The sequence below is a fragment of the Sardina pilchardus genome, chromosome 1 (genome assembly GCF_963854185.1).
Source record: "Sardina pilchardus chromosome 1, fSarPil1.1, whole genome shotgun sequence".
In the NCBI taxonomy this organism is placed as follows: domain Eukaryota; kingdom Metazoa; phylum Chordata; class Actinopteri; order Clupeiformes; family Clupeidae; genus Sardina; species Sardina pilchardus.
The window spans coordinates 48,444,827-48,464,392 of NC_084994.1; the positions used below are offsets into that span (position 1 = coordinate 48,444,827).

Consider the following 19,566-nt stretch of genomic DNA (forward strand, 5'->3'; position numbering starts at 1 on the left):
ATCAAAAGCGGTTGTTCACTTTGTGTGCAAGACGCTATTTTTCGCGTCTTTTTTATTCCCACCGTGAGTTATTTGGGGGAGAAACGAGAACGCGCACACATACCGAATAACTTAGACCTGTCTTGACCTAGCCCCCTCAACTCATCTGCGCTCAGCATTAGTGAAACGTATTTAGCATGTTTACTTTGACCAGGCTTGGTCAACCGCGTGTGTCGTCACTTATCTTGGATCTACTTACTCTGGTTTTGTGAAATAGGCCCCAGGTGTGGGGGCATAGACTTAGCCCTAAATCATGGGAAGGTGATCTCGCACCGGCTGACCCAGTTCAATTGACAGCAATTTGACAGGTTGTATTGTTGTGAGTTGCGATGTTTTTATAGACGAGAGCGTGTCATCACTATCTGTCATCATCACTATCCTGATTCGTACACTCATAACTGAGCTGATGTCCTTGCTGTAAGATTGCATTCCGCTCTGCAGTTTGCAAAATAACGTGCTGGTTGGGGGCTGAGCTCATAACATTGCGCTCCGCCTCTGCCACATTAAGCCCATCCCAAGCTTCAGCCAGGAGAGCCAGGAGTAGCCTAGGCTATTAATTCTGCCCCTGCTCAGAAACATTTCTGTTTGGTAGGTGCTGTAAGCGGGCTAAGTAGGTGAAAGTGGATGCGGTAGTGTATGTCTAACAATACTCCAAACGATCAGTGGTAAACTGAACAAAGCTGGTTGCATGTGTTAGTGTCTGAGTGCTGCCAGGTAAGTTGTAGCCGTTCAACACCTAACAACCACTTTACACTCAAATCGTTGTCTGGTCACAGAAATGTCGCTCACGCCGTCCGGCTCCAGTCATCATATCTTCGCCACAAACTGTTACAAATTTTCGTCTAAAAAGCCTTCTCAAACAGTACAACTTACCCGGTCCTTTGTTTACGGTCAGGTCTTCTACACTTCAATCCAGATTGTAGAGCACAGACTGTTTTGTATGTTCAGGAAGTCACACTGACACCACATGGATAGGAGTGTTTCTACCAACGATAGGCCTAGCCTACTTACTGTAGTTTAAAGAGGACAGACAACTGAACATCTACTAATCCTTTCCTGTTATTTTGTGACGGGCATAAGAAAATCAAAATAATGTCAAATATTCATGGGTTTCATCAGTGGGGTGTCCTACGAAGCTCGATTAGTGGCTTAGCGAGGTATGTTGCGCTCAAAACCAGGGTATGCTGTCATACGAAAGTGGATTTGTTTTAGCGTCGCTGTATCACCATGGTATCTTATGCTCGCAACCAAACCTGCTCGGGAGCGGGTTATGTGCTTAGTTATAGCTCAAATCGTGAAATATCACCGCCCTCTGACCAATTCTAACCAATCCATTATCTTGAACAACGAAGTTATCTCACGTGTGCTAATCTGTCATACTTTGAACAAGTTCGGCCCCGCCTCTGCAAACATTTTGAATCTTGAAGGCGCTTTTAGGTATGTTGTGCGTGCAAATATGTCACTACTATGGACATGCATGCCATACAATATCTGATGACCATCGACTTTTTGATGTTATAGGTTAGACACTAAAAAAGACCACCCTAGATTTCGCTACCGCTCATAAATGCGGAAGTAATCGTTTTTAAACCTAGGCTGTCTTGTGCGTTTCCACGTTTCCCGATTGGTCAAAATCACCGCAACCACGAGAACGCGCACAGATCTGAGCTGAAAGCCTAGTTTGACAAATTTATCACATACCTGCTGTCGTAGGATCACTTAACTTAATACCCGAGTGAAGGCTTTGTGCAGCCTCGATATGTCTAGATAACCTAGATTTGTCTAACTTGCTTCGTAGGACACCCCACTGGTCCCTTTCCACAAGGGGATATCATCAGTAGCTCAAAGGCCAAAGGTACGTTGAGTGGAACTGATTTAAACCTATGGTTCAACACCTATTATTTTTTTGTCAAGGAGTAATTTATTGAAAAAATAAATGTGCAAGGTTCAAAATTTCTTTGGCTGATTTATTTCAAATTCAGAAACAAGGAATCCAATAGCTGAAACACCCAATGATTAATCTACATGATTCATCTACATACAACATCCTATTCTCAATCAAAAAGCCAATGAGGAAATAAAAGCATGACTCATAAAACCATCTGTTAGGTAAAATATATATATACTATACTTTAATGTAGACATTACAAGGATAATCTGAGTTATTTTTGGTTTCTTTTGTCCACAACCTCTGAAGTCAACCTTCTCATTTCGCATGGATTTGCAGGCTAACTGGCAGTAGTAATAAATGACTTATGCCTATGACTTTATTTGATTTGAAAATCCTAATCAATCAATCAATCAATCAATCAATCACACTCAATATTTCAAAGTCATAATAAACATGATACATGATAGATAAAAGAATAAAACAATTTTCTCCCACACCATCTACCGGCAGTAGCCTACTAAGAAAGTATAACTAGTATTAACCTTCTATTTTGAAAATCCCAATCAATCAATCCCAATACCTTTATTTTATTTTATTTTTTATCTAATGTCAGATGAATTGTCAAGGTCCATTCTGAATCAGGATCACTTGCTCTCAAGATTATCGCTTTCTGATTAGTTTGCTTTAAAGTTTGCTTTTAGTAACACAGGGGCACGATAGACTGGTCGAGGAGACGCCTTTAACTATAGTCAGTCACTTCATCAGCCCGATGCACTCTTTTAATCTTCAGAGTAATGGCTTTCAGTGAGGCCGAAGTCCATGTAGACCAATACAAACCATTTGCCCCGTTACCATGGTGGTGATGCCATTGGTATTGGCCGTTTGTGTTGGCTTCCTGGCACTTATGAAACCAAAATCCTCCCTTGACGTGACCGGCTGCACATTGACCCCAATAGGTATCCTGATCCCTATCAAAGGTGGAAAACATGTGCCCATTGTGTGCTTTCAGAGAATCACCTAAAAGAAGAATACATTTTGGGTGTTAACTGTGAAAATGAAGGAATATGATGATCATGACAAGTATAGTCTGAAGCACACAGTCTGTATAAACCAAACATTTACTGTGTGTTATGTGAGGGTTAATGGTCTTCGAAATGTCCCAATACAGAATCAGAAAAGACTTATTCATGTCCTAGGGGGAGAAAAAGTGGTGAGATTAAAAAATGAGACCACTCTTACCTGCACCGCCATTAATGAAGTCAACGAGATGGAGTCTATACCCAGCCGATGCTGATTCTACACGGAAGGTGGGGTACAGTGCAAAGATTTTCGACCCAGCAAAGTCCTCCACATCCACTCTCAGTGAATACCAATTCCCATCCCCCTTTATTGTGAGGAGGTGCATGTTCTCCAGACCTATAACGACAGGTGCCACAAACAGGTGATGGAACAAACATTTACAACCAACAATAAAAGTAGTATCATGATTTTTTTGTGACGGGTTGTTAAGAGAAAGACTTGCCTTTTTGTTTACAATTTAGCTTATTTTGTGGCTACCTTCAAGAAATTGTCCCCTTAGAGTTACAAGGTTCTACACATTTACATTCTGTGGGGTGCTTCTTGGATTTTAGAACATTATATTTAAAAAAAAAAAAAAAAAAAAAAATATATATATATATATATATATATATAGTTACGACTGTATGCGTTTCTTGTGTTGTATGTTGTTCCCAGTACTGTTTGTCCCTGTTCCTCTTCCGTTCCCTCTATCTCTGCTCAGGTGCTCTGCTGGCAACAACCTTATTTGGCAGCACCTGACCTGCTGATTGACTGGGGGTTAAAGGCTCCAGGATCCAGTTCCTCAGAGAGAGGCTTTTTGCATGGGGACTGACTGTCTTGTTGCCTCTCAGACTGGGATTTTGTCTTGTTACTTTGATTTGGACTTGGTTATGTCTCTTAGTGTCTTGTAAATGTATTCCTTAATGTTAATATATCCCACTGCTTGGGTCATAATAAGGCATTCTTGTTTTGTTAAGATTTGGGGTCAATGGTGGGTTATTGTTCACCCCAAAAGGGCCATTTTTATAGTGGGGTGTAACAATATATATCTGAGCAAGAACGCAGATAGAAGTTTCTAATTCTTGCATTTAATTAATTAAATGCAAGGGGACTCAGTACCTTGCATTTAATTAATTAATTCTCTCACAGATGGATTGCAAGGTTCCTCCTGACATTTCTGTCAAAACAGAGTTGTTCACATATTTTTTTACTTTCTTTGGGGTGCTTCTTCAAGTGACGTGGGTTTTAGAACATATTTTTTGAAAAAAAGTACTTCAAAAACTTTGGAGCTGAATATCTCAGAGCTAGAACGGAGATGGAAGCTTCTAAGTCTAAGGGGACTCAATTGTACCTTGCATTTAATTGATTAATTCTCTTACAATTGGATTGTATAGTTTGTATGTTTATAGTTGATTGCAGACGTCTTACCCAGCCAGTACTCTCCATCCTTGTATCCAAAGCCCTCTGAATACTGAGCATAGGTTCTGTCAAAATTCACACTCCCATCCATTCTCCTCAGGATCACCTGATGCAAAGGTGTTCAAAGTAAGGTCACGATGACACCATATCAAACATTAAATATTAATATTAAATAAGTCAGAGTAATGTTTTAGGTGTATGTGGTGCGTTCATACTGTGAGTCTGTGCCATAAACCTCATGCAGGCCAAAGTTACATTGTACATGTCTGTGCAGTTGGCCCATATTGTGTCATTATGCCCAAATCTATACTTATGAGTCAGCCACATCCACTCACTGTCCAATGGCCTTCTTCCATGTTCTCATTCTCAGGGCAGCCCATTTCACAGTACACCTCCACAGCTGAGTCCTCTCCTTCAGGGTAGATGGTGTAGACGCCACTGTGAATCGATCCGTTTTTGAAGACGTCTTCACAGTCGATTGGCAGGCCCTCGTCATCTATGTGAGGGTGAGGGTGAGACTGCGCCAGCAGGGGCAGGAGCAGAGCAACAGAGCAGTAGAGCTGCCAGGGAAGAGGGAAGGCAGGCAGGCATCGCGCTGTTAACCCATTTAATCACACATTTTTTTCAGACATGAAAATGATCAGAATCATGTATCTTGAAAATTCATACACTTTCGTGTTTAATGGCACAGTAGCAACATTTGATTTTTCGGTCACAATTGTGACCGGTTAATGGTGAGTAGCCTCCGATTTCTCTAAAGGTCATTGTTTCTGGTGCCTGTGTTTGAGAACTCCAATTAACTGCTCTTGAAGGCTACTTTGTTTGTTTGTTGTTTGTTTATTGTTTTGCAAACAGCTTGATTGGTGATTGGCCACAGTGGAAAATCCCCTGCCTATACACAAGAAACACACCTCTCCTGCATGTACTGTATCGGACGTGAAATAAGCCTCTGATAATAAATATTTTATACTAAAAGTAAAAACTCGGAGCAGCACAGATGCACTATTATAGCTGGATTTTAATTAAGGTGCACAAAAGGGACTAACTGAGGAAGATGCATGAAGCATCGAAACGTTAGTGCCTTTTAGGCACCTTAATTAAAATCCAGCTAAAAGTGCATCTTGTGCTTTTCCGAGTTTTTACTTTTAGTATATTATCTACACGGTCCCTTCTCTCGTCTGATGCACCAGATGTAATGCTGCAGAAACGCAGTGGATCTACTCTTTTGTGAAATAAATATTTAACATTCTTAAGTTGTTTATACATTTTTTATACTCAACCAAAAATGCGTTTCAGCAGTAACTCACCATAATGATGTCCAGTCTGGTACCCATGAAGATCAACAGGTCTTCTGTGCCTTGTATATCTCTTTGCACAAAAATGTTTAATGAGTAATTATCTCTTGGAGATGTACTGTCAAAGATGTCAATCACAAATCATCTGTGGATGGCCAGTGGTGCCAGGTTCATCTCTCTGGTCCTTGCACTCACCAGTTCTTATATAAGGCACATCAAAGAAGTGGGGGTTGATGATTTAGCATAGAACTTGTAGAACATGTTTCGTCACATTAATCTCTTCCATCACTTTTCCAGTAAGAGGAAGTCATTAGATGATAAAAGTTTCTCGTTACGTGTTGAAAAATATTCCTGGAATTATAAGCATATAATAGCAAAAAAAAATGTCATGTCATTCTTACAACAAAATTATATACATGTACCAGTTGACTTACACTTTCAGATCAGCAACAACACACTGATGTGCTTTACACAAAAAACTCTTAAGTACTTTGAATTGTAATTTACTCATACAGGCCTCTGTGTAAAATTGTTAGAGTAATGAACAAAACATAATGACTTCAGAAAAACGTTGTCATAGAAATATGATATGATCATTGCAAACATTGTGTTCTAGGGCACGGGAGACAAGAAAAAGCAGTTGTTATTGTCAGAGAAGAACACACCTACTCGCTTAGCAACAAATAATATATGCAACCATTGAATAAGAAACCGACATAGGAAATGGAGTGTACAGGCTGAGCCGGGGACTTCTGCACTCAAAAAAAGGATTAGTTGAATTTACTTAAAAAAATCATGGAAAGTATTTCCACATGATTAAATAACTTACTTTCAACATTAAGCAATATCTTTGGTCCAACTTAAGGTACTTTGGTTAGTTCAACTTTATTTGTTAGGGTCCATTAAACTTGTTTGCAAGGTTTGGAGCCCACATAATTTACTTAGGTTGGGTTAACACAATCTATTTAAGTTGATTTAACTTATTGAAAACTACTTCAAATTAAGTTGCACAAACCCAAGTAAATCAAGTTGGTTCAAATGAATTACTTCATGCTGAAAGAGAGCAATTGAATCACATGGAAATACTTTCCATGATTTAATTAACTCTGTTCAAAGTATTACATTTAAGTTAACACCAAAAGGGGTAAACATTATGCAATGACAGGCCTAAAAGATAAAACAAATAACAGACAAAGATGTTTTTTGATATACAAACTGTATTTCAAGCCTTATATTCACATTACGGTTTAAGTGCACAACATTCAACTTTTATATTGAAAGAGCCTAACATACAAAAAACCCATCACAATATTGTAAAGCTATATTGCATGTTAAGGGTTCAAGTGCACATTTAAATGCTCACTGAAGTGCATATCGTGTGTTTTCACATAACAGATACAATTAAACATTGTTTAGAAAGTAGAAACTGTAGCTGCTCATATAAGTAAACACAGTCCAAAAGCAAATGGTACGTTACGTAGCTCCTATGATCCAAACGTCCTCGGGGGGGGGGGGGGGGATATGCCATCTGATGCCATATATGGTCTCTACCGTGTGACTACGAACCCCTGGCTGTAACAAAACAAGAGATTTTTTAAAGTGCTCATTATCTGTTATACACTATATTGCCAAAAGTATTGGGTCACCTGCCTTGACCCCCACATGAACTTCAGTCACATCCTATTCTTAATCCATAGGGCTCAATATGACATAAGTCCACCCTTTGCAGCTATAACAGCTTCAACTCCTCTGGGAAGGCTTTCCACAAGGTCTAGGAGTGTTTATGGGACTTTTTGCCCATTCTTTCAGCATATTTGTGAAGTCATACACTGATGTTGGACGAGGAGACTGGCTCTCAGTCTCTGCTTTAATTCATCCCAAAGGTGTTATATTGGGTTGAGGTCAGGACTCTGTGGAGGCCAGTCAAGTTCATCCACACCAAACTCTGTCATCCAGGAACAGGCCATCCTGGGCTTGGCCTCTAAGTTCCAGTGAAAACTCTGAATGCTTCAGCATTAACCAAGAGATTTTAGACAATTCCATGCTCCCAACTTTGTGGAACAGTTTGGGGATGACCACTTCCTGTTCCAACATGACTGTACCAGTGCACCAAGCAAGGTCCATACAGACATGGATGACAGAGTTTGGTGTGGATGAACTTGACTGGCCTGCACAGAGTCCTGACCTCAACCCAACAGAACACCTTTGAGATGAATTAGAGCGCAGACTGAGAACCAGTCTCCTCATCCAACATCAGTGACCTCACATGCGCTTCTGGGAGAATGCTCAAAATTCTCTTCAACACACTCTTGTGGAAAGCCTTCCCAGAAGAGTTGAAGCTGTTATAGCTGCAAAGGGTGGACCGACATCATATTAAACCCCATGGATTAAGGATAGGATGTGACTGAAGTTCATATGGGGGTCAAGGCAGGTGACCCAATACTTTTAGCAATATAGTAATAAACACATTCTATACTATTAAAATACATTCTGTACTATTAAAATTTGATTAGTAAAATAAATCAAATTAACTTGTGGAATACATACCATGTATTCCTTCACGACGCTCTAAGGGTCTTCATTCATATAGGCACAGTCCCTTGAGAGGAGAGGACATTCGTTGCAGACATCAATGCCAATGTAGATTATGTAAAACAGAAAGGATTTTGCTTCACTTACCTCACGCACATTAAAAATGCTGGCCACCTCGTCTTAATTCAGCCATCATGGGTGCATCTCAGACTACTTCTTGATGTCGGTGGGCAAAAATCTGATCAACAACAACACCTGATCCTCATTATTCATTTTCTCCACCTCTGATAGGAGCACTATTTGTTTATTAACTTGCACTTTTCTTGACTTTTAGGCTACGTAATGAAAAAGTTAAAATCACAAGAGTGCACCTTTAACTTGTGGTCACTGGTAGCCTGGCACGCCCTCCCAGTGACGTAACACCTTCGGCGTTGCTGTCGCTGGTCTGGTCAACTGCTAATCGGGAAGGATTTCTGAATTCCCGAAATCTGCGGAACTGCCCCCTTTGGTCGAGAACCAATCAACTTTGAGCAGCTCCAACGGCTCTGGGTAGAGGCATGTTCAAGGCAGAGGAAAGAGTGTTGTTATTGGTTTAAACTCGGCAAACCGCTTTCTGACATCGACCAGTAGCAAATCGAGGCACTTAAATGAGGCGGGTCAACCAGCGCTGGGAGAAACCGTGTTAGCACAGGCTCTTGGTCAGACTGAAGTCTCGCAGAGCCTTTCAAGTCGATGGCAATCAGGCTAGGTCACTGGTACAGCTCTACTTCAGATAGGTGCAGTTGGAGGAACACTTGCAGTCGGACAGCAGATCAGCATACCTTGGCAGTGACCTTGATGTAATGGAGAAAGATGAATTAAAATCTTGAAAACTGATATCTTGAATGATCTCATAATTAGACTCAACATAGAGAGAGGTGGATAGCCTTCATCCTAGCTTAATAGGTCAGCCTCTAAACAAGAATGAATCTCAATCAGTGATACACATGGCTTGGGCGAGAAGCATTTTTAAGGTACCATTTTTCCACTCTTTATTGTGCTACAGCTTAATTTTCGCGGTCAAAAGACTTACTTTTAATTCCTCTTGTTTGCATCTATGTGCCCAACAATGCACTACATTGTTTGATACAATCAACAAGCAGAGACTCACATGTATCCACTTCAGCAATGTTAGTTAGTACATTGAACATTCCGAGGCTGCATCTATATGTTTATCAGGGGTTTACCTTCACTGAGGCGCACACACGTCCACTCACACCCACACAACCAAACCAACCTTAGGTAAACCTAAAACCTTTCACACTTCTTGACTTGTCACCACGCCACCTCTAATTACGTTCCACTAACTTGTGAAAAAAATAAATAATTGCTACTCATGGATTCTCTCAAACACAACCAGAGAACTAAGCTTCAGAAAATGTCTAAAAAACACAGTAGCATAGATACTGCTAGACTAGAGCAACATTTTTTGATAGCTAGCTGCTAACTTTAAAGCCGTTTGGTTTAGCTGTTGGTTGAAAAAAATATTTATCAACACCAAATAGAATACACACTGTATAAAAACTAAGAGTGGAATTCCCGTCTTATATAACATGAACACACATAATAACTACAGTTGATATAATTACCTTTTAGAGCTTAAAAAGCAGACTCTTCACCAGCATAGCACAGCCAGGACATTCAAAAGATGCATCGGCATTTCTTCGTGTATTTCAGGTGTTGGCATCCAGCCCGATCGCACACTCACGCCATCTAATGGTCAGGAGCAGGCTAAACTACATTCTTATTTTTTAAATTGATTGTTTCATGTTATTCTAACTTAATTGAATCGATTAAAATCTATACAGTTGAACTAAAGGCAAATGTAACATGATTTATTTAAGTAAATGTTGTAACACAAAATTATTTAGTAGGAAATGCATGTTATACTTAATTATCTCCCTCAACAATGGAATTCTCTTCTCTGATTGGCTAATGGGGTGGCCATTAACTTCGTATAACCTGCTACCTTCGAAGTAGTTCCCGTATCACACTTGAATATTAATTCGCCAAACTCGTTGCGAAGTTTAAATGAACTGTCACGTTGCATCCAAGCTGAAATACAGACGTGCAGAACCATAGTAACATTGTAGCATATCACAGAGGTTGATTGTAGCTAGTTGGATGCCATGTAGGCTATAAAAGTAGCGATCTTTCAAAGTTAAAGTTAATCAGAATCCTGGGAAATGCCCGCTTGACAACGGCAGAGATAGAACTAACGACTGGCTTTTGGCCGTAGCAACCAGCCATTTCGAACTAACGACTGGCTTTTGGCCATAGCAACTATCCATTTAGAACTAGTAACGGCAGTTTTGTCCTGCAAGTAGAAAGTTGATATGTGGCGGAAAGTAGTCCCACAGTCAAGACCGTTTTAGCGATGTTAACGGACGCAACGGTGGAATAAAACTATGTTCTAAATATACAGGTTATGAATACAAACGGGAGATAAGCGGGATAACGGCCTTCGAGGTCGACCGGTTCGATGGAAATAATGGCACGGCGGAGGTAACTCCGTCTCCGTGCTTCGCACGTCGCCGGAGTTCTAGACCTCCACCTAGCCATTATTTCCATCGAACCGGTCACCTCGTCGGCCGTTATCCCTTACGTAAATGTTACAATCAGCTAATTTCCTTTTTTTGAGTGTGCCACAGACAGTAACACTCTCTCCTCTGATCGGAGCAGGCAACTGAAAAGTTGTTGAACATCTTGTGTGCTTCTTGTATTACAGTTTTTTTCAATCGCTAACAAGCGTTTGTCCATTCATTTGACACATTTTCAAAACTCTAAACACAGACTCTCACCTACAAAACACAATTGGCCAAATGGATCATTTTCCTCTCAAAAGCACATTCCATGTTCTTACACCACATTTTGTTACATATACACTAACTCGTCATTTCTCTGCACACACTAACTTTACCAAAACACTGGAAACCTGACTCAAAATGAAGTTATTTTGTCAAAGAATGAAGTTTGTTTTCACTTCACAAGATACATGCAGTCAATCAGAGTACACTAGGTTTCAAAATACTGGCTACTGTTGACATTACAAAAACTGCATAGACTTTTATGTTTCAGTTTTACAGGTATTTGCATGCAAAACATGCAATCCAGCATTTTTACACTAAATTTCTTGGTTGGGAACTGTATGTCCAGATATGTCTGGTTGGGAACTGTATGTCCAATGTTCACATTCAAATGCATGTTCACTAGGCCTACAGGAGGTGCAGTATAAATACTGTTTACAGTAGACTATGATAGAACAGAAAAAGTTTTACAACATTGCAGTGAACAAAATATCCATGAAACACAAGAGCATTCTGAACAAAAAACAACAGCAAAAAGCCCAGATAAAAAGGGGGTGAACAAAAAAAAAGCACAATATTACTGTCTAATCTCTGCACCTGCTCCTCTCAGTGCTCCTGCACCTCTCACTGCATCTCTCACTGGGCCTGCTCTTCTCCCTGGGCCCCTTACTCTTACTCTTCCTCGTCCAGACATTACAGTATTTGTCTTTTTCTGTTTCTGCTTCCAAAAACATCACCTTCTCTTTTTACTGTGTAAGTGTCAATGTAATAGAGAGAAATAACCCCTGCCACTGAGTCTAAGATAGACTGGAATCAGCTATGGTTGGCACAATTTACCAACATAAATCATCTGTGTGTCAATTATTCGATTGTTTGTTTATTATCAGCTGAGATATAGTGCTTTTGAATTGATAACATTGCAGAAGCAGAGGTTTTTATACTGTATCTGAGGTTTGGAATATTGTTCTAACTATTGTGGGATGTTGTGTGTTAACATTCGTAAATAAAAGAAAAACGATCCATCATTTTGTTAAGAGGTATAGCTTGTTTGTTAAGAAAATGTAAGCATTGTGGAAATGTATTCACTGACTGCTTACTGTGTGAAAACAACATGAAATGTGTGAATGGTATGACCACAAAACACCGATGCTGTGCTAACTGTGTTTAGAGTTTTGAAAATGTGTCAAATGAATGGACAAACGCTTGTTAGCGATTGAAAAAAACTGTAATAAGGGATTTTCCCTGACACTTTATAGATTATTTCAGATGTTCTCAGCCTTTTCTGGGCTAAATCACACCAAAGGTTAAACCAAAACGCCAAGGCACACAGACACTGATTATGATGAATGTCACAAACATTATTCATATTTATTATTATTTAATTAAGGTATTATTAACAGTTGACTTGTCTCATGCCCATCTTTTTTCTACAAACAGAGTTCATGAGCTGAGCACAAAAGAAAGGTAAGTTATTTTGTGATTCACAAGTTGGGAAAGGTTATCTAATTCTGTTGCACGACAAGGGAAATAGGGCTGCCAAAGTTGTGATTGGTCGTTAGATAGGATTTGTTCTCTCTCCTCGGTTTTCTGATTGCAATTAAAGAAATGAGAGCTTTGGGATGCAGTCTGGATGTCTCACTCTCAGAGAGAGGAGTAAATAAAAAAAAATACCATCAACCTGGAAAGGTTGCGGAAGAGCATCATAGGCGCCAGAATGGTGCCAGTCCAACGCAGAACTGAACAACAGAATCATGAAGTTCCTGTCAGAAACTTGATGCAGTGATTTAGAGGGAGTGAACTTCTCTCCACTGTGGAATGTAGAAGATAGGGAGGGATAGGCCTACATTCAAACACACCTGACACCTTACCAGCTATGCCATTGGCATTGTTTATCTTTGATGTATCTAAAATATGTTTTTCTGTTAAGGATTGCCAGAGAAATAAGGACTGGTTGCCTTTTTTGGTGCTCTTTGCTCTGTGAACTTGTTAGTCTTGACTGGGATAAAAATAATTGTAGTAGTTACATTGCACTGACATGACGAACATTACCAGGACATCTCATTTCCTTCATCACTCTATCACTTCTATTATCACTTCATCACTAAAGTCTATTATGATCTTCTTGAATTTCCCTTTGGGGATCAATAAAGTATCTATCTATATATATATCTGCTACAAGTTCCCATGTCTAGTATAATTTGCCACAAGTTCATCAGTGCAACAACTGTGTGAAAAACATCACAAATTAAAATATTTCAGTTGTCAAGCTTGACCTGTAATTGTGCAGGCTGTTCAAAAGACCTACTCGTGAAGGTAAATGTCGCCGCAGGTATGTTCGCAGTAAGGCATCTTCCAAGAAGGGGTTCTTTAGGAGAGGCTTGTCCTGAAAAAACGTTCCTATGGACGAGCGCGAGAACACCGGACCCTTGGGCAGCTCGGCAGGCTGCTCCCAGGAGCTGGCTCGGCTCCGCTGCTGGACGCCACTGCTGCAGGACAGCGGCCGACTCAGTGGGAACCAGGCCCGGTTACCGGTGCTCAAAGGAGGGCCATGAGATATCAGGGAGAATGTCTGTAGAACAATACAAGACATAGACAGACTGAATTCAAGTGGAGGTAAAACCTCAGATAAAGCAAAGTCGTTGTCTAGTATTAGGTCTACTACCTTAGATTATAGTGGCATCTCAGTGACATGTCAGCTAGAATAGGCAATAAATAAAAAAATGCATTACATCCATTACGTTTTGGTTATTGTTGCAAAAGAGCTTTGATTAATAGCCTAGCAATCATTTTCCCCATGTAAACAAACAAACAAACAAATATAGCCACAAGCGGCGATGGCGGGCCCGAGCACCTGCAGTGCGGACCCGTGACATTTCAGAATCTAACAAAGCAACACGTACCTGTTGATGGGCATGTACAGTACATGAGCAACACACATGCCCACCAAATTTGGTTAATTTTCATCAATGTATGTGTGAAACACAACATACAACAGGCTAGGTGGTGCTATAGAGTCCCTAAGCCACACCCTAATTACCTACCTAATTGTCGTGTATGTATGTGTCAACCATAATAGACAATGTGCTAGGTGGCGCTATAGAGTCCCTAGGCCAGAGCTCTATCCCTGACTAGGGTTGGGTATCGTTTGGGTTTTATCCGATACCGGTGCCTACTCGGCATTTTTTAAACAGTACCAGTTCCTAAACGGTTCTCGAACCGGTACTTAAAAAAAAAAAAAAAACGCCCACACTTTGTCAAAAAACAATACCCTTTTATTTCGAGGGCCAATTTGAACAAAATATTAACTTACAGTAAGTCTTTAACAATATAAATACAAGGAACAATGATAATAAATATAAATAAGCCAATATAATTATACATAACATCAAATAGAACATTATTGTATCAAACAATAGAACTGTACAATATACTGGAGATTAACAAAGATTACTACCAGATCTCCATTTTCTCTTCCTAGTGACCTGAACAGTGTGACACCTTAAATATTAAAATAGATATAAATATAAAACACACATATGGATATGGAACAAAATATTGCACAGCAGTATTGCACATGTAAATAACAGTTTTTAGCAATTCTTCTGCAGGAATATCAGCATATTGGCCTTCTCTGGCAGTATACGGCATCTTTCCTGACTAATTGCATGTCCAGCACAGGAGAAAACCCTCCCCGAGGGGGTTGATGAGGCCTGCACGCACAAGTATACCTCTGACAAGGCAGACAAATTGGGGAGGGTATCCCTCTTACCCCACCACCAAGCCACAGGGTCTTGTCCTGATGGGATGGCTGGCATGCCTTTGTAGAGCTCTATCTCCTTCTGGACCTGCTCCGTGATGGAGAGGGCACTACTTGTGCTCATAGTTGTGTGGAGAAGTTCCCGGTCTTCATCCGTAAATAACTGCTCCAAGGCTGACATCCTGTGAGCTCCTCTTGGCTATAAAACACAAGTTTACAAGTTTAGCACAGCAACAAGTTGTGTACAGCACAAAAAACAACTATTCATTGTAGACTAGATAGATAGTATATGGTTGAACTTACATGTCTGTTCGCTTGGTCCTCCTCCACCTCATCACCATCACCTTCAACTTCTGCCTCACTCTGATGAGGGTCCTACTCTGTAGGAAGCTGTAGACACAGGTTGCCCAAAAAACAGCAATACTTAGTTACAGAAACTGTAACATGGGCATGGACATAGTGCATATGAAAGAAGATGAGCAATTGGCACACTGTCTCTGACAAACATGCAGTAAAATACCTGAGCTGCTGTGACACGGTCAATCACTGCTTTCTCAAGCCTATCCCAAGCTTCTGCAACACCAACTCCCTCAATGTGGTCTCCTGAAGGAAGTTTTGAATGTCCTGATCCTGTAATGAAAACATGTTTTAGTGTCTAGGTAGGAGTAAAAATGGAGTAGATTGCCTTCTTTCTTTGTGAACAATAGATATTAGCTGCAAATGGATAGTACTGTACCTGGTATCTTTTTTCAAGATCTCCCCAGACCTTCTCTTTTATAGCAGTCACAAAGGGATTGTCCTCATCGGCGGCTGAATAATGTGCCTCCAGCTTTGTGAGGATTGGGATGATTTGGCTGCATGTGGGGGACTTGTCACTTGACACACAGAGGGTTGAAGTGTACAAGACTTTCATGCATTGCATGAATTCCTCTGCCTTTTCAAAATCACTCTCTGTGAGCCTCTCTAGTCTGTGGATAATAAACAATAATGAAAAAAGGTTAATGAAAACATGAACAAAAGTTAAATCATCATTATTTCAAGTGACCCTTTTGTCTATCACCTCATCTGTCCCTCTCCATTGGCCTTCTTAGCCTTTGATCGAGGCAAGCTGCCTGGATTGCAGGGAACCGCTCCACAAACCGCTCCACCATGAGGTAGAGAGAATTCCAGCGACTCCTCACGTCCAGGATAACATTATGCTCTGGCAAATCTAAAGCACAGGCATTTGAATTACAATAAACAACTGTTAATATTTAAATCATGTATTACTTTTAAAGATGTATTTAGAATTATATGTATTCTATTTACTGAGGAGTCGCTGCTTCTCTCTCAGGACAGTTTTGCTCATGGTGGAGCGCTTCAGCCACACCACCACTGCGCGGATCTTTGCACACCACCTGGTCACAGTTTGGATGCCATAGACCTTCTGTGCTGCCAAGTTCAGTGTATGCGCAAAGCATCCAACTTTTAAAAACGGTAAGTTTCTCAGGGCAACATCCATATTGCTCGCATTGTCCAGCTGTGGCAGCAATGACTTTTCCAGTCAACTGGAAGTCCTCAAAAATACTCTTGATTTCCTCTGCCACCACTAGCCCTGTCTGGGCCTCATAGACCACTTCGGTGCTTAGCACTTTTTGCTGGATGCTGCCCTTGTGGATGTAATGGACGTCACTGTTAGATAGTGGTCCTGCGCCACACTGGTCCATCCATCGCATGTAATGGCTATTTTGCTGACCTGTGCCAGCTGCTGAATGACATTCTGCTTGATGACATTATACCATGCAGGTATTAATAATTAAGGTATTTGAAATGTCATCCCTGGATGGTGGTTGATATTTCGGATTCAGGGCAGTGGTCATCTAGCCTGACTCTCGCCAGACCCTTGTAGTTCCGCCATGCTCCACCAGAGGCATTTCGCTGAGCTCCACACAAGGGTCTGGACGCGAGGGCAATCCAAACCCCTGGGCCAGTGATCAAAAAATAAGCAACCAATCAGGAGCGCCGAAGCGAGTGTTTGATTCAAATAACAATGGCGGCACGCAGCGAGGAGTCTTGTGCTGACATTGATTCTGCTATTTCAACCGTTTTGTCGAATCTATCGAGTATTCATTCTTTAAAAGATTAACAGAGAATAGTTTTGAAGACATTTATTGGTGGCAAGGATGTTTTTACTCTTCTACCGACCGGGTTTGGCAAGAGCTTGAAGAAGCCTAGCACATCATTCAAGATAACAGGCAAGTGGTTTATCGAATCACATGCGAGGATGTTTTACAAGGACCCGCCTTCAGAAATACATCTCCTATCGAGAAGTCCCAGATCCTTGTGTGAAGCAGACAGCGAACTACAGGATCTGGCGAAAGTCAGGTTAGTGGTCATCTCCCTTTTATATATAAAAAAAATACATATGATATTAGTCTTGTACACATGATATCTTCATGGTACAGAGGTGTGGCCTTATGCATCAAGGAAATTGTATTTGGATATCATAGCCCGCATTTTCACCTGAAAGATGGTGATTCCACTGTCGAAAAGGAATGGAGTCCCATCACCACAAATTTTGTAACTTTTCTGTGGATTTCCTCCACCTTCTCTTTAGGAAGTCCAGCCTTCTTCGCCAGGGTGAAAGGAGTCACTTTGGTAATTTGAAAGACAGAAATAAACATGTTACTATCAAAATTGTTTAGCATGCACATGACTCTTCAGGTTACTACTAGCCTATTCTGCTTAACAGCTCACGACAATTCTCCTCCGCTTCCCCCTCACCCCCCTCTCGATAAATAGGAGTAGCCTCGGATTGAGTATAGCCTCGAACAACAGTTGTCTCCCTCCCCCTCTCAATATAGCCTCAAACACAACCTACCTATACATGTAGATAAGTTTATCATTAAATGGGAAAAAAACACCGTTTATACTGATGTAAAATACTGACATTATGTCTTCACATATTGAGACTTTTACTGTAAGCAGAGAAATATTTGACACTGAGCAGAAATATTTAACACACCCTATGATATAGCCTCAGGTATATCGTGACAGTAACCTCGAGTCACGTAACAGCTAGCCAACAATATTTAGCTAACCTATCTTATCTGTTGAGTCCTTGTCTAATTGTAAAATTGTGCATTCTAAATCTATCGTTAAACATTTTGCATACATACACTTGTTATGAGTTTCACATTAAGCATAAAGTCAGCAGACACTAAGTGGAAGTATACACAGTATACACACAGCTGTTGAATGGCAACGGTGTTTGCTAAGTACGGGATAATGGATGACACACCGTGCGGTTATTCAAAGTTAATGCACGTTCTAGACGATGATACGGCCCGACGCGAAGCGCATTAACTTTGAATAACTTTGAATAACCGCACAGCGTGAAGTCCATTATCCCGCTTATTCCACTGTTGCCACTTGCGTTGTGTTCGTTTCCGGTGCTAATTTAAATGTTTTAATGGCTATAACTGTATTGTTTGTAGAACTACTTTTCCCAGACACATTTCAACTAATTTCTCAAACTGCGGTTACTAGTTCTAATCTAAATGGATGGTTGCTATGGCCAAAAGCCAGTCGTTATAGTTCTAATCTCCCATTGTCAAGCTGGCATATCCCAGGATTCTGATGAACGTTAACTTTGAAAGATTGCTATTTTTCTTAGCCTACTGCCACCTAACTAGCTAAAAGCCACCTCTGTCATATGCTAAACGTTACTATGATCTGAACGTCTGTATTTTACAGCTTGTATGTAACGTGACGGTGCAGTTAAACTTCACAACGAGTTTGCCGAATTAATATTCAAGTGTGATACGGCCAACAAATTGGAACTACTTCATAGCCGTGCGTATATCTAAAGTTAATACACACCTTATAGAACGCAGAACAATGGGGAATTCAACCGAGCAGTGGAATAACCAACGTTAGTTAATACGCAAGATTTGCGGTCGACATTAAATTACTAGACTTACCTGAAGAGGAACGGCTGCTGTCATCATCGTCATCGGTGATGTCCACCACACTGGCAGAGCTGGGACTGGGAGTGGGACTTTCTTCTATTTGTCCGGCGGCTGATGCTGCTGAGGTGCTAGGTGCGTCACGTAATTTATCGAACACCGTGCATTGCTCAGACAACACACCAGGTGGCGCTATAGAGTCCCTAAGCCACACCCTAGGTTAGAGCTCTGTCTCTGACTCGCGATAACAATAACACACAAGCCCATCAAATTTGGTTCATTTTCGTGAATGTTCAACCACAACAGATAACGTGCTGCTAGGTGGCGCTGTAGAGTCCCAAAGCCACACCTTAGGCCAGAGCTCTGTCTCTGACTAGCAGAAGCAATTCCACATGTAGCTGCCAAATGACATTCAATTTCTAGCCTTTTTTCTGCCTACTTCCTGTTTCTTACTAAGACGCCATAATTCAAACTTTCGCCATTTCAATATACTTCGCCATTTCAATATACGCCTTGCATTCTAGGAATATTGCCGCCATGTTGGTAGCGCACCGAACATAATATCCATTCACTCAGATGCGGAAGACAAGAAGCAGAAATATAGTATTAGCGATTCTTCTCCTCTTGCGATCGTGGGTTGCGCTGTTACACCCTACTATACAGCAACATACGACCAAGAAGGCAAAAACGAAGTAACAGGAACACACTAATAGGCGGGAGTAAATCCATAGAAATCCATAGTAAACTAAGGAGTGAGGCTGCCAATATGGCTGTGCCCGCG

General features: G+C 40.8%; 1 protein-coding gene and 1 long non-coding RNA gene across 2 annotated transcripts; both read right to left on the bottom strand.

The window, feature by feature from the left end:
* Positions 1 to 1,985: 1,985 nt before the first annotated feature.
* On the bottom strand, positions 1,986 to 5,886 carry LOC134094087 (microfibril-associated glycoprotein 4-like). The gene is made up of 5 exons (XM_062547474.1): positions 5,716 to 5,886; positions 4,744 to 4,968; positions 4,418 to 4,514; positions 3,170 to 3,346; positions 1,986 to 2,947 (listed from the first exon to the last, which is right to left on the bottom strand). The coding sequence occupies exons 1-5, from the start codon at positions 5,740 to 5,742 to the stop codon at positions 2,670 to 2,672; spliced, it is 804 nt and encodes a 267-aa protein (XP_062403458.1). The 5' UTR covers positions 5,743 to 5,886; the 3' UTR covers positions 1,986 to 2,669.
* An 8,461-nt stretch (positions 5,887 to 14,347) lies between these two features.
* LOC134079929 (uncharacterized) lies at positions 14,348 to 17,619 on the bottom strand. Its single transcript, XR_009939139.1, has 5 exons — positions 15,899 to 17,619; positions 15,575 to 15,806; positions 15,359 to 15,468; positions 15,142 to 15,228; positions 14,348 to 15,037 (listed from the first exon to the last, which is right to left on the bottom strand). It is a non-coding gene; the product is annotated as an uncharacterized LOC134079929 (long non-coding RNA).
* Positions 17,620 to 19,566: the final 1,947 nt, after the last annotated feature.